Genomic DNA, 15,355 nt, shown 5'->3' with positions numbered 1-15,355 from the left:
GCAACACACTGGATGCTTTCCAGATGAAGCAAAGTTTTTAAGATACAGCTTGCTGACGTATGCGTGCTATCTGGCATTTGATTGGACAATAAATAAATAATACAAACTCGGGCACGCCAGTGAATACGATTACGTCACTTACATTTTATGCTAAAGTTTTATATAACATTTTTCTATTTTTTATTCTCTGGCAGGTGGTTACCTGTATAGTAATGCTTTCCTATTGTATTTTTTTATTTAATGCTATTTCATTAATTAATAAATTAACGGCTATTAGTTAATGTGCGTCTGTTTGAATGTCTCTCTCTCTCATCTCTGAATTCTAAAAGGATTCATGGTCAACGTTCTGTGACGTCATGTTGTCACTCACTCTCTCTCTCTCGTCTCTCTCATCTCTCTCTCTCTCTCTCTCTCTCTGTGTGTGTGTGTGGTGGAGGAGGAGGAGCTCTAGAGATCCACGCCTGATTGTGATCATTCAGGATCAGATGAGAGCACGCGAGGCTGATCTTCAGTTCAGTCTGTGGTCTGTGATCTTGTGTTGGAGATGCTGGATCATCATCCGTGTGTGTCTCCGGTCATCGAGGTTTTTATTCCGTCTCTCATGAGGGAAGTGGACGAGACGGGAAAGTTGCGCAAAGTAAGTCATACAGAAACGCTGTGTTTTATATCTGTGGTTCCACAAGAGTGATATATTATAGAGCGTTTGGCGTTTTGCACGTGCTTTTGTAATTGTCATTTATTTTGAAAGTTAAGAATAATGTATTAGTCGGTCTTACATAAATGTACCATGGTTACCACAGGTGCAATTAAAATTCCATACTGTAAAACCATAGTATATTTATGAGATATAATATGTATTTCTGTAATCTTGTTTAATTTTTGACCTATAGTGACCGTACATTGGAGAGAAATATGGGTTAACATGGTAAATTATTGCAAAGTTACTTGTATTTTAGATGATGTACTACTCATGTATGAGTTCTGAAAGGATTCATGGTCAACGTTCTGTGACGTCATGTTGTCTGATTGCATGCAACCGTAAATACAAAATTATTGCTTGAATGAAACGTATTTGTTCTTATAATATTTTATTTTAAATAAATGCATGACAAAAGTTAGAAAGTGTATTCATTTACCAGACAACGTAACAAACCTTATGTTGTGGCAACATAATTTTTTTTGTACTATTGCAATGTTGGTTGTAACAATGCAGAAATGTTATATGCAAGAGAGCTGTAGCAAGCTTATTGCGCTACATTTAGATGACCTTCCAACTAGGGATGGCTAATTTATTGTGCACCTAAAATTTTAGCATGTTGTCACAACGTTGTTAGACGGTTTGTTTGCATTTTGTCAGTGTCCTGTTTACTAGGAAGCTAGGAAGTCTGATGAGTACGGCAGCATACTTTCACCATGCAATAAAAAAATGTATAAGGTCATTCAGTCAAAATACTTTTTTTCTCCGAATTGCGAGTTTACATCTCACAGTTCTGACTTTTTTATCTTGCAGAATTCTTTGTTTGCAATTTTATATCTCGCAGTTGCAGGTTTAAATCTCTCAATTCAGATTTTTTTCCCTCAGATTTGTGAGTTTATATTTTGCAGCTTTGAGTTTGCATCTTGCAATTCAGACTTTTGTGCAGTCATGTGTCTAAATTTTTCTCACATTGTTTCTGTATGATTTGACCAGTTTATTATCAGAAACGGATAACATGGGGTTGTATGAGGAGTTGTTGTGGTCAGCTGTCGTATGTGATGCTGGAAGTAGAACTGAATCACAACCACACGGCATCATGCTGATGTCAGTCAAAGCTGAAATGCCAGACACACACTCAGGCCATGAAAACATCTCTGAACACTGAGAGCCAGAGAACTTCGGAGGAATGGAGGTCGGAGGTCACAGTTGAGAGAGATGAATTTTACTGTACTGGAGATGAATAGAGAAAGAGAACAGAAATATCTGGCCCTGAACATCAGCAACAATGAGAGCTCTATAAGATCGAGAGAGGGAGAAGCCTGGTTTAAATGAGTCCTTGTGACCCTGATAAACACGACGTGTGTCTTCACTGTTAACCAGGAATGCTCACTTCACTCCTAAAGCTTGTGTAGAATTCACTGATTTCAAGGGAGAGTTAAACTAAAAATTTTAAATTCTATTTACTCACCCTCATATTGTGCCATGTGAATCTCAAATTTTGCTTTCCATAAAAAAATCATTTAGAAAAACCAAAGACTATACACAGTGAATGACCTCATCAAGCCCGCACAGATGTGACTGTAGAAGGTTTAGTCTTAATATAGGTCATGTGAGTTTACACAGGTGAAGTCGGCACAGGTGTGGTGGTTTTTCAGGTAAGATCACACCCTGCAGCACTGAGAGACTCTTTATAAAGACTCCACCACACAAAGAAATGTCAACATGATTTATTTAAACCCTAGATCCTGACAGGACAACAGTGTTTTACGTCAAGCCCCTGAGCTCCACTTCACGTAAAGTCAGAAGTCATAAGGAATGATAAATCATAATGTTTATTTTGAATGGCATACTGATTCATTTGAAAAGAAACTGTGTGTGTTATATAGTGAAAACTGTGCATTATGTTTGTAGGTGTATACTGTCTATTACAACGCCTTGCATTCATTTATTTACTTCTTGACTTTTAATTTGACCAGACTGCCATGAGAGATGTTAAAAATGTGGAACACCTATATAAAAATAAATACTTTTGACTATTTTAGGCCACGTTTGTGAGCTGATCTGAGAATTAGCAGTTTCCCATTTCCCATCCATAACTAAAGGACACAGGACATTCAGTTCCACCAAACATTTCTCACTATGAGCTCAATCTTTCGCTTCTCAATACCTTAAATATTTTTCTCGCTAAATCAGAAGCTGAGGGAGAAGGAAATACAAATGATTGTGTCTCAAGCAGGTTTTGACAAGTTGGTGCTCAGTCATGCTCAGCGTGGTAATGGGAACTATCAATGCGGTGTTTCGTACAAAAATAATCAATAAAAAGCTATTTAAGAACTTAAAGGGACAGTTCACCCAATCCTAAATCATCTACTCACCCTCAAGTTTGATGTTCTTTCTTTCATTAAACAATGACTCAATGTTCACACTGCTCTTTTCCATACAATAAAAGGCCGTCGGACACCACATGCATTTATATAAATATACATTTACTCATAAATTCAATCATTAAAAATATGAATGTGTAAATAAATGTAACTAAATATATTAAATACACTATATTAAAATATTAATGCTCTTTTCCACACAATAAAAGTGGATGGGTTGTCAATCACAAATTTGTATATACATTCATAAATATATACAATTTAATTTACATATACATTTATATTATAAAATAAACATGTAAATTAATCTTTTTAAAATACATTTTAAATGAATTCAAAATAATTTAAATAAATCTATTATATACTAATATATTAAAGCTCTTTTTCCATACAACGAAATAGGCTCTTGAACATACTTAAAGTAGTAAATGTATTTTTAAATAAATGTATTAGAAGTGTATAATATATATATTAGTAAATAAATACATTAAAATTATATATATCTTTTTCTATCTTATTGCAATCAATATTAAACATGATATTGACTTTTTAATTCTGAAAATGTATTTCTGTTTGTCATAAAAAAAGCTACTGGTATTTATTACCCAATATTTAATAAACTAATAACTGCTGTGTTAACCTGCTATGTCCACATTAGAGCTCTAGGAGCGCAATCGATTTAAAACGCGCACTGGCGCCTCCTGCTGGCGAAAAGTGGCACCTCTGATAAAATGTGTGTATATATGTGTATATATATATAATGTGATTAATGCGTTGTTATCATCACTGATCTATAATAAAGAATTTTTATTTATATTTTCTTGTTTTTCAGCTCTTCAGGTTGGAGATTCTCTTCAATGGAAGGAAACACTTTGTTTTGCGGAGACATCATGAATTTCAGTCACTTCACCGGAAGCTGAGGAAAGTTCTCCACGCTCCCGATTTCCCCAGTAAGAGAAATCAGCACCTGAGAACCAAACCACTGGAGCAAAGACGGCTGGAACTCGAGGACTACATCCAGGTAAATATAGTTATCTTATGTTATATTATGTTGCTGTTTTATTATTTTAATATTTATATATTTTATTGTTTGATTCTATGCATTTCTTATGCTCATTTTATGATGTTGTTCATATTTTTAATTAGCATTTTTTTTAATATATATATTAAGATTTAGCTTTAATTTTTTTTTTCAGTTGTAGTCGTTTAAGTACTTGCCAAAGCAGTATTTCTCACTTTTGAATTTTTTTTTTAAATTTAATTTAAGTTTATTATTTCAATTATCAAAATACATTTTTAATAGTTTTTCTTAGACATAACGGGTATAATAGTTTATTAAGCATATGCAGAACACAACAATATATTTTAAATAATGCTTATTTGACACAATAGTGGATTATATGTATTGCACACATTCAGGTTGTAAAAAGCACATTTTAGGTCAATTTTACCTTTACTAGACATGTGTTCTAAAAGGGCAAATGTGTTTGAAAATCAAAATATACAATATACCAAAAAAAAAAAAATCACATAAGCACAGTCTATACAACATACTGCAAAAATAAATAATAGTAATATATGCTACTCATCCCTTATCAAACCCCTCAGAAATGTTACTTTTTATTTATTCATTTATTTTTAATAAGAAATTAATATTTTCATCCAGCATGGATGCAGTAAATTGGTCAAAAAGACTATGATAATAATTTTTTTATTTCAAATAAACGCTGTTCTATTGAACTTCCCATTCATCAACGAGTCCTGAGAAGATATTACCACTTCCACAAACAAATAAAGCAGGACAACTGTTTTCAACATTGATAATAATCAGAAATGTTTCTTGAGCAGTAAATCAGCATATTATCATGATTTCTGAAGATCATGTGACACTGAAGACTGCAGAAATGATGCTGAACATTCAGCTGTGCCTCACAGGAATAAATTACATTATAATTTTGAACTGCAGGGAATATAAAGTATCATAATATCTTAAAAAGATTGTAATGCATCAACATTGTAACACAATAGTTTTGTTCACTGGGTGCCGATTACAGGTGATTCTGTATCAAAATGACGTTGTTCCTCAAGAGCTCCTGGACTTCCTCCAGGTCAAACATTTTCATTCGGCGAGCAAGACCTGCAGCTCTGAGTATGTATTTACAGCAGATCACTTCCCTGGACAATTCAGTTATCCTGTTAGCATTGCATATTTAGGCAACTTTTACAGCAATGCTCAAGTGTTCAGTTAGTAACAAGAAGTAAACTAATAATTCTATTAACGCTGCTTTCTGTTTCATCATTCCTAACTGTCATATTTCAGTCAAAACCAGTCAGATGAGTGTCAAGGGCAGGGATACAGGTATGTTCATCCTCATTTCTTTAATAAACTCATCCCTCGTTTGGAATCGATTGATTCTAAACATTGTCTTCCTGTAGATTCCAGTTATTCCATCAGCGAGTTGTTGGTTTCTCGGCTGACCCTTACCAGCTTGAGTCCAGATCAGGTAAAGCTGTTCGATTTCTGTGATTGTGTCCTTTCAGAAATGTGTTGTTTACATCCAAGAGAAACACTCTGTTGTGCTCATTTCCCCCCAGGTCTCCCTGATATCGTGGCGGCCGGCGTCCTGCAGGGTTTTTACCCCAGAGACGTCAAAGTGAGTTTCAAAAAGAGCTGCGCTAAACCCAGAGGCCTCACCCGTGCACCAGAGCTGCCCGTGCATCCCAGAATCCCCAATATTACCATACACAGAAGTAATATCAGCTCACTGCCAGAGTCACAGAGAAGATGAGTGCTGTCCAGCAACTCCATCTGCTTTAAATGTGCCTTTGCATGTTTAGAATGAATCTTTCATGTTTAGGATTGTCATATTTTATTGTGTGTCTTGGTTATTTTCATTTCAAAAGCAAAAAAATAGTCTAATAAAGCACTGTGCCAACTGTATTATTGTGCACAAAATAGATTTAAATCTAAAGTGCATCTGCAATTATACAGCGTTTCAATACGTTGTACTAAATTTAATTTATTCTATTTTTAAAAAGTTATTAAAATCTAGTTTTTGTGCATAATTTTAAATTGCATAATAGATTTAAATGTAAATGTTTTAAGAGCATATGCATGTTATATGTCATTGCAGTATGCTGTATTTTAGTTTTTCCCCACATTGTATTAAAATGTAGTTTTGTTTAATTTTAATTTTCATTATTATGCATATATTCTGTCTTTTAAAATTCAATGTAAAATATAAACTTCATGAAAATCACATTCCGGGTTTGCTTACCTGTGCCAAGACATTTGTCTGTGTTATCAAAAACTTTAACACTTTAATTAAAATTATTTCTATGACATAAAGAGCGTGTCTGATTTGTTCATGGTCAAGAAAAACACAAAACAAAAAAGGCATTTATTTAAGCAAGAAAAAACACAATTAAGAAAACCTGGATCCTTTATTGAAGATTAGTTTACAAAAGCAGGTTGAAGTGGGTCAGGAATCTGACCGTGTTTGAACTGGACCCAGGATGTGCCTCTCTGTGGATCAGGACTGGTGTGTGTCGGTCCCGCGAGGGGCGGAGCTACAATTAGCACACACACACACACTCTCTTTCCACTAGAACGCCAGTGGCACCAAATCCAATCCCCTAAACCCAGAGTCCTGTTGTTCCCCCACACTTAAATTACTCTTTAGCAACTGCAAAAGGTTTTTCCACCTCGATCTTGCCAGAGTCGTGGATAATGACGTCCTTGAGAGGCTTATCTCGCCCATCGGTCTGTGTGCTCTCAATCTTTTTCACCACATCCTTCAACACAGAAGGAAAAGCCACAAATTTAGCACAACCACTGGAGTAAATGCACTTCTATGTGTATGGAAGAACGGTGGAGATACTCACCATGCCTTCTAGGATTTTGCCGAACACAACATGTTTGCCGTCCAGCCATGGCGTTTGGACCGTGGTGATGAAGAACTGAGAGCCGTTGGTGTCTTTGCCGGCATTGGCCATGCTGAGCCAACCAGGACCATAATGCTTCAGCTTGAAGTTCTCATCAGGAAAACGGTCTCCATAGATGCTTTTACCTACATAAAGAGATCTTTTAATAACCCTTGAACTAATAAACTGTTTTGTTTGGCATCTGAGACCTCGAAAAAATAACTTAAGTCACAGGTTGATGATCTTGATGAGTTCTGATTTTATGTGAACATTACAATAATAATAAAACGTGATACCTCCGGTTCCGTCTCCTCTAGTGAAATCTCCTCCCTGGATCATGAAGTCTTTGATCACACGGTGGAACTTGCTGCTCTTGTAACCAAATCCTTTCTGGAAATCAGAATTGCATTCATTTAGACTCACTTTACTATGAATCCTGACCAGCGATGGATTGAAACTCACCTCGCCAGTGGCCAGCTGGAGGAAATTTTCTGTCGTTTTAGGGACAGTTTTTCCAAAGAGTCCAATGACAATCCGTCCTACATCCTCATCGCCGATCCTGATGTCAAAGTACACCTGCGAAAGCATAATCATATTCAGAGTCACACCTGAACATCAAACATCAGTTCTGCTGAGGCATCATGGTGATTCCACAAGTGGCTATAAAACACAGTTTCATAGACTTCATGAAACAATATTTTGCTGAATGTGTTGTGCTGGCACCTTGCACCTGGTTTAGGACTGTCATGGATAAATATTAATGACATAAAACCACCCATAGGTGGCAGAAAGTCCCTGTTTTAATAAATGATTTATTGAACCATTCAAATCAAGCGATTCGTTCGATTCAAGCAATGAAAGAAAAAATACCCATGTATGAGATTTTATATTCATTGCACAACCAATAGTCATAAAAGTACATTGCTTGTGCAATGAATATAAAAACTCATACATGGGTATTTTTTCTTTCATTGCTTGAATTATGAGGTCATTCTAACTGTATTCTAACAGGCTTCATCGTGCATTGAAGGCGTGTTGTCAATCGTTTTTTTTTTTTTTTAAGAACTTTAAAAGTTGCGAACCATTTTGCACGAAAAATAAGGATAACTTCGTGAATTATCACATAGATAATTTTAACATTTAATTTGCACGATAGTTTTTACATAATACACAACATTATTCATCTAAATGGGATGGTGGTTTCGCGGGGGGGTGTTTTTTGTCTCTTTTTTTTTTCACCAGCATCTCCCTTCAATTCGAGCCCTTGTCACAGGCCTCATTATAATAGTGTATTTTGCACAAAACCAATTAGAGTCAGTAAATGCAAATGGATAAAAAAAAATAACCAAAACATACAGACGGTTTTCAAGCAAAAAGAAATAGTTTACGCAAATCTGGCACGCTGAATGTAAGTATAAACGTAACATTAGATAGAACTGATCTCTTCTGTTTGCAATAGGCCAGATACGGGTTTGCAGTGAATGCAGCGGAGCGCAGGGCAGGGTTTTTGTACCTTGGCCGTGACTTTGGGTCCCTTTTTCTTTTCATCCGCCTCCGATCCGCTCGGGAAAAGCAGGAAAATCACCGAGCCAACGATCAATGTGACTGCCAACAAAAACTTCATCCTCCTCTCACAGATCCGCACCATGAACAACCCGAAAAAATGAATGTGTGGCAATGACTGTGTTTTAGGGATTCTGCGGCATCCGGGGAGGAGATTTGAGCTGCGCCCGGAATTCACGCTCAACCCCGGGGCGAGAGTTGAGCCCTAGAGCTGATCCAGGAACAGTTAAGTACATCTACTCGATGTAGGAACATTCGACGCTGTGCGCACTGCGCACGACCAACTGATCTGAGAACAGGCGCTGGAAGCGCACTCCGCTCTATTTGACGTATCCCAACTCATCAGACGCTGATTGGACGAGATTTTGTCTGTCAAGGAGCGAAGAGCCAATCAGGAATTGAAACGCGTAAAGAATGGACGGAGCCACAGCAGCTTCTCGAGATGCATCAATATTAAAGGCACAGGACGTTTTTAGAGTTCTTAGGCAGAACATAGCTATCTAGAACAATTAAAAACTATCTGTGTGTCCTTTTTACTATGAACTCATGTCTGTTAAAAATGATTAAAACTAAATCTACATTATAAAGTTGACCTGAGCGATCAGTTAAAACCATTTAATAGTCACCGTTTCGTGAGTTTTAGTGTTTGCAAGGACGAACAGAAAGAGTTTCAAAACATTATTAAGTAAAGTAAGCAGGGGCGGATCTAAGTTACCGGGGTGGCATAGGGTGGCAAATGCCCCTGCTGCCACCCCGAAGCCGCTCCGAACTCCCGAACTGACTCAAATGATTCGTGATCCCGCTCCGAACTCCCGAAATAATTCAAATGATTTGCGATCCCCAAACTGATTCAAATGATTCGCGAACCCGCTTTGAACTCCCGAACTGACTCAAATGGTTCGCGAACCCGCTACGAACTCTCGAATTGATTCAAATGATCCGTGAAGCCGCTCCGAACTCCCGAACTGATTCAAATGATTTGCGATCCCCAAACTGACTCAAATGATTCGCGAAAACGCTCCGAACTCCCGAACTGACTAAAATGATTCGCGATCCCGCTCCGAACTCCCAAACTGACTCAAATGATTTGTGATCCCCATAACTGATTCAAATGATTCGCGATCCCGCTACGAACTCCCGAACTGATTCAAATGATTCGCGATCCCCAAACTGACTCAAATGATTCGCGATCCCGCTCCGAACTCCCGAACTGACTCAAATGATTCGCGAACCCTCTCCGAACTCTGACATATTTTCAGATATAAATGTAATTTATATTTTATTTAAAAATAAATTAATCATTTTTGATTTTCAAATATTGCACCTGTCAAACATAGTCTATTTTGCCGTCAATACTGTTGACGGTGTCCTTTATCAGTAGAATTTATATTTATGCTCAACATGAAGTATAGATATTGTTGTCGTGAAGACAAGATCCTGGTTTGTCAGCGGCCTCCCTCTATGTCACCTACAGCAGCAGCAGCGCCGCGTCAGGCACGATTCCAGTGTATAAAGACCATAGACTGTATAAAAACACAGAAAACGCGAAGCAGCCGCCACGCAGCAGAACCGCCACGCTCACGATACGCAGCCAGTGTGTCACCAGCCTGAGACTCAGGAGGAAAAGTTGGGTAAAAATGTATTATCTATCAATAAATGAAGCTTTAATGAAAGCACAGACTTTGAGATGATATATAACTAACGTTACAGTGGTGTAGTCTACTACGTGATACGTTACCCACTTTTAAAAAGCGTGAGGATACGTAAAAACTTCGTTTTGTGTCAGAACTTTCACACTTTCATTCATAAATTCATCCTGTTTGTGTTTGAAAAGCGACAGGGATTGAATCGCGGAAATGGAACTTGCTGTATAAAGCAGAACGTCACGGAATTCGGCCATTTTTGAATGAATAAATAAAAAGTAGAGCATTTAATCAAATCTCGATATGGACTAGTGTCTGCAATATTAAAGGGTTAGTTCGCCCAATTTGCAAATTTATGTCATTAATAACTCATACCCTCATGTTGTTCCAAACCCGTGAGACCTCTGTTTATCTTTGGAACACAGTTTAAGATATTTTAGATTTAGTCCGAGAGCTCTTAGTGCCTCCATTGAAACTGTGTGTACGGTATACTGTCCATGTCCAGAAAGGTAAGAAAAACATCATCAAAGTAGTCCATGTGACATCAGAGGGTCCGTTAGAATTTTCTGAAGCATCGAAAATACATTTTGGTCCAAAAATAGTAAAAACTATGACTTTATTCAGCATTGTCTTCTCTTCAGTGTCTGTTGTAAGACAGTTCAAAACAAAGCAGTTTGTCATATCCAGTTCGCGAACGAATCATTCGATGTAACCGGATCTTTTTGAAACAGTTGACCAAATCAAACTGAATCGTTTTACGCATTAATCCACAAATGACTTAAGCTGTTAACTTGTTTAATGTCGCTGACACTCCGTCTGAGTTGAAACAAACCAGTATCCCGAAGAAATTCATTTACTCAAACAGTACACTGACTGAACTGCTGTGAAGAGAGAGATGAACACCGAGCCAAGCCAGATAATGACTCGTTCATGAGTGAAGAACCGGTTGCATCGGTTTTCGGATCACCAGTAGTTCTTTCTGACAGTTCGATTAAATAAACAGGTTGAAGAAAACAGTTCACCGGTTATTTAGCGCTCGACGTAATGGCATCATTGGCGATGACTGCAAGCCTTCGGTTTACCTGGGCTCATAACATTAGCACAGAATCAGTTCAGAATCAATCACCAAAATAACCAGTTCGGTTCAGACGGTCTGTGTGTCGGTCTGCTTCACGCTGAATCACACATGCGCAGTATCATCAGCTTCTCGGTTCTCGAATCAGACACGTCTGACAGAAACGGTTCTTGACTCGTGAACGAGTCATTATCTGGCTCGGCTCTGTGTTCATCTTCAGTTCTCTCTTCACAGCAGTTCAGTCAGTGTACTGTTTGAGTAAATGAATTACCCCAGGATATTGGTTTGTTTTAACTCAGAGCGAGTGTCAGCCACATTAAACAAGTTAACAGCTTAAGTCATTCAGTTCGATTTGGTCAACTGTTTCAAAAAGATCCGGTTACATCGAATGATTCGTTCGCGAACCGGATATGACAAACTGCTTTGTTTTGAACTGTCTTACAACAGACACTGAAGAGAAGACAATGCTGAATAAAGTCAAAGTTTTTGCTATTTTTGGACCAAAGTGTATTTTCGATGCTTATAGAAATTCTAACGGACCCTCTGATGTCACATGGACTACTTTGATGATGTTTTTCTTACCTTTCTGGACATGGACAGTATACCGTACACACAGTTTCAAAACTATCGTCATTCATTCGTATCGTATACAGACTGACAGAAACGCCAATGTCTTTACGACAACCTGTCAAAATAAAATTTCAGTATAGCTTCGAAGAAATTCAAACAGAAATCTAGTACTATTGCACAGTAGAGTATGCTATACTTCAAGTAGGCCTATTAGCTAATAATAATGGTTAATTAAAAACCACAGAAACTGGTTACAACCCACCAAAATAAAAGATTGGTCTAACTCAAAGAAATTATTTAAAAAAATGCTTAGTAAAATATACTTAAAGAAATATATACTAAAACATTATTTTATAGGAATATCACACAAGTTTTCATAGAAGTTTTAATTTAAGCTTGCCAAAACAATAACACCATATTTTTCAAAAACAATTTCTAAAAGTACATTTGTATTTGGGCCTATAATGCTTATTTATTTATTATTATTGTCAGCTAATAAAACCTATGCTTCAGAGACCATATTCATATAACATCTAAGGCTAAATGTAGTCTAGACTGGTTGAGTTAGATGATGATTAACACTAAACAGTAGAAAATCAGTTGAGTCTCCCCATCTGTAAATGTCATTGGCTGTTAAAATCTTGTGTTTCTTATAATAAATTGACATATTGATAACACTGAACCTTTTATAATGTTCTTAATTACATGTCGATGCATACTGTATGCATTAGTGAGTGTGGGGGTGCTTATGGGGTATGGTCACTTATTCCTTATATGAACTCTTTCAAATGCAAGACATTGATTGCATGAGATTAAGTTTGTAAATGATAGCCTGTGTCCTTTTGTAGTGTGCACATATATTTATCATCAAACTGTGATAACTGTGACTAAATTTAGTACATATACGTCTGCCATATGTTGCCACCCCTCAAAAATTCCATTAATATTTTTCTAGATCCGCCCCTGAAAGTAAGTATATAAGTAATGACATTTTGCTTGCTGAAACATTTGACTTTAGATATAACAGCTATGACAGCTTTCTGTGTACAGCGAATCACCTTTTTCTATGTAAGCATACTGTGCAAAACAGCTCCTGGAGGGCCAGTGACCGCCATCCCTAAAGAAAACACACCTGAATGAGCTAAACAAGGTCTTCAGACTCATTAGAAACTATCAGGAAACTATGCTGGAGCTTAAATCTGCGGCACAGTGGCCCTCCAGGACAGGACTTTGACACATGTGCTTTAAGTTTACCCCATAATGATGGTTGTGTCATCATTTACTCACACTCATGTCAATCCAAACCTGTACAGTGGCATGCAAAAGTTTGGGAAACCCTTGCAGAATCTGGGGTGAAAACTTTTGAACTTGATGAAGATGTCCACATTTTTCTAATTTTTTTGAAATATCATTTTTTTTCCATTTAGTTCTGCCCTTCGTAAGCAACAGAAGATACTTGCATGTTTCCCGGAACACAAATTAAGTACAATTTACCTTGATCTTCAAATTCCAAAAGTTTTCACCCCCCAGCTCTTAATGCATCTTGTTTCCTTCTGGAGCATCGGTGAATGTTTCAACCTTTTAGATAGTTGTGTTTGAGTCCCTCAAATGTCCTCAGTGTGATAAGATGTATCTCAAAATCATAAAGTCACTACTGGAAAGGGTTAAAATATGCAAAGATGCTGGAAAACTGAAGAATCTGCAGGACCTGAAAGATTTTTCTGAAGAACAGTTCTCAGTTGAACTGTTCAGAACAAACAAGGGACTCATGCACAACCATCACAAAACAGAAAGACAGTCGAGGATCATCCAGGTAACCGCACACAGTATTAAGAACCAAGGGTTCCCAAACTTTTTAATGGGGTTATTTAATAATTTCAGCATTTTTTGTTTTGTTTTTTGTCTTGTGGACTATATGCAAACATCTTTTATGTAAAATATCTTACACGGGACAGTACAAAAAAATAAAATAAATAAATAACATGCATTTAGTATGATCTCTCTTATTCTTTTTTTATTATCCACATTTTCACAGATTCTGCAAGGGGTTCCTAAACTTCAGCATGCCACTGTACGACTTTCTTCTGTGGAAAGCAACAGAAAATGTTTTGAATAATGTTGACTAATTCCTTAATTACTTTTCAAATTTTTCATCTGTGACAATGACATCTAATCTTACTTTCATTAATGCTTTTTGAGAATTGCTTACTCTTGATTTCAGCAGAACAAACCAACGTTTCTTAATAGAACAATAATGACCAATATATAAATCATAATTTTGCATGACTTACTGACTGTTTAAAAAATATGCGGTGATGCATCTGAGCAAACAGACACATCTGAAACATTTACAAACAACAAATACGAATCATTAAATTAATTAAGTATATAAATGATGAGTGATAAGGATACATTTGAACATTTGAATTACAATACAGCGACCTGTAATTCATGAATAAGGAGTGAATCTGAAGTTTCAATAAAACTGAACTATATTTAACAGGCACACACTGGATCAAACTACTGTAAGATACTAGATTAACATTACTCCTTGCATGTAATTTCTGTGTCAAATCATGCCTCTTTCTATGACTGCTGTCATTAGCAATAGCTATACTAGATAATAATGCTATGATTCAGATAACACTGCAAACACCACAACGGAATTTGTGTTTGCTAATTATTACTCGTACTACCAAGGTATTTTATAAAACGTCGATGTTCGGTCTAAATAAAAGCTTATTTAAAAATGAAGTTTAAAAGTGAATGAATATTAACGTTACCGTTTTACTTTAAGATGAGGTATAATTTTTCAATTTGTTCAAAAACAAACAACTTTATAATACAGAAATAACGTACTCACCCTTGATTTAGGCACAGCGCTTCGGTAAAGTCGCAGTAAAAAAAAAAAAAAAAATCAGTTTATTCGAGTCATTAACGGTATATTTCCCTAAACCTCGCGCGACACCCGATATCTGGCTGTGTTTACGTTTTACGTAAGGATGTACTTTCGGGTGAACCAAGTTCATGTTTCAAATATTAACAATAAAAAACTCCTGACACCTTCGAAAATGGTATTGGTATTAATTTTAAATCAAAACAACAACAAAACAGAGCGCAAATGCGCACTGTTCTAAAAAAAAAAAAAAAAAAAAAAAAAAAAAAATAGAATAACGCGTAAGCGCGAGCGGCTCGAGTGTGACGTCACATCGCTCCCGCTATATAAAGCCCTGCTCAAGCGTTTTCGGCAGATGCGGATCTGGTTGAGTTAGTGTTCGGAAGCAGCGACTGATTCCACTGACTAAAACTCTTTAGATTTACGCTTTACACACAGTCTTTTTAGACTATTCTCAGTGTACACACATTGTGTCCATAATTATCAATTTAACCTAATATTTAAATTAAAATTAATCTTATATAATTTTTGTTATAATATTAATCAATGGCTACAACAACTGAGCGCAGTGACTCTGAGAGCGCGCCTGTCGCGCGAGCGGCC

The 15,355-nt window shown here is 36.7% G+C and overlaps 2 protein-coding genes across 2 annotated transcripts; one reads left to right on the top strand and one right to left on the bottom strand.

Moving 5' to 3' along the window:
- The first annotated feature begins 443 nt into the window (after positions 1–443).
- Positions 444–6,357, top strand: LOC113090439 (sorting nexin-24-like). The gene is made up of 6 exons (XM_026256268.1): positions 444–637; positions 3,914–4,102; positions 5,136–5,230; positions 5,402–5,440; positions 5,518–5,585; positions 5,677–6,357. The coding sequence occupies exons 1-6, from the start codon at positions 545–547 to the stop codon at positions 5,868–5,870; spliced, it is 678 nt and encodes a 225-aa protein (XP_026112053.1). The 5' UTR covers positions 444–544; the 3' UTR covers positions 5,871–6,357.
- A 149-nt stretch (positions 6,358–6,506) lies between these two features.
- LOC113090440 (peptidyl-prolyl cis-trans isomerase B) lies at positions 6,507–8,730 on the bottom strand. Its single transcript, XM_026256269.1, has 5 exons — positions 8,519–8,730; positions 7,468–7,581; positions 7,302–7,395; positions 6,967–7,151; positions 6,507–6,876 (listed from the first exon to the last, which is right to left on the bottom strand). Exons 1-5 carry the CDS (start codon positions 8,651–8,653, stop codon positions 6,754–6,756), a joined length of 651 nt encoding a protein of 216 aa, XP_026112054.1. The 5' UTR covers positions 8,654–8,730; the 3' UTR covers positions 6,507–6,753.
- Between the last annotated feature and the right edge of the window lie 6,625 nt (positions 8,731–15,355).

The sequence above is a fragment of the Carassius auratus genome, unplaced genomic scaffold, assembly GCF_003368295.1.
Source record: "Carassius auratus strain Wakin unplaced genomic scaffold, ASM336829v1 scaf_tig00055278, whole genome shotgun sequence".
NCBI classification, from domain to species: Eukaryota; Metazoa; Chordata; class Actinopteri; order Cypriniformes; family Cyprinidae; genus Carassius; species Carassius auratus.
Note: the sequence above shows the minus strand (reverse complement) of the source record. Positions and strands in the feature narration are given on the sequence as shown.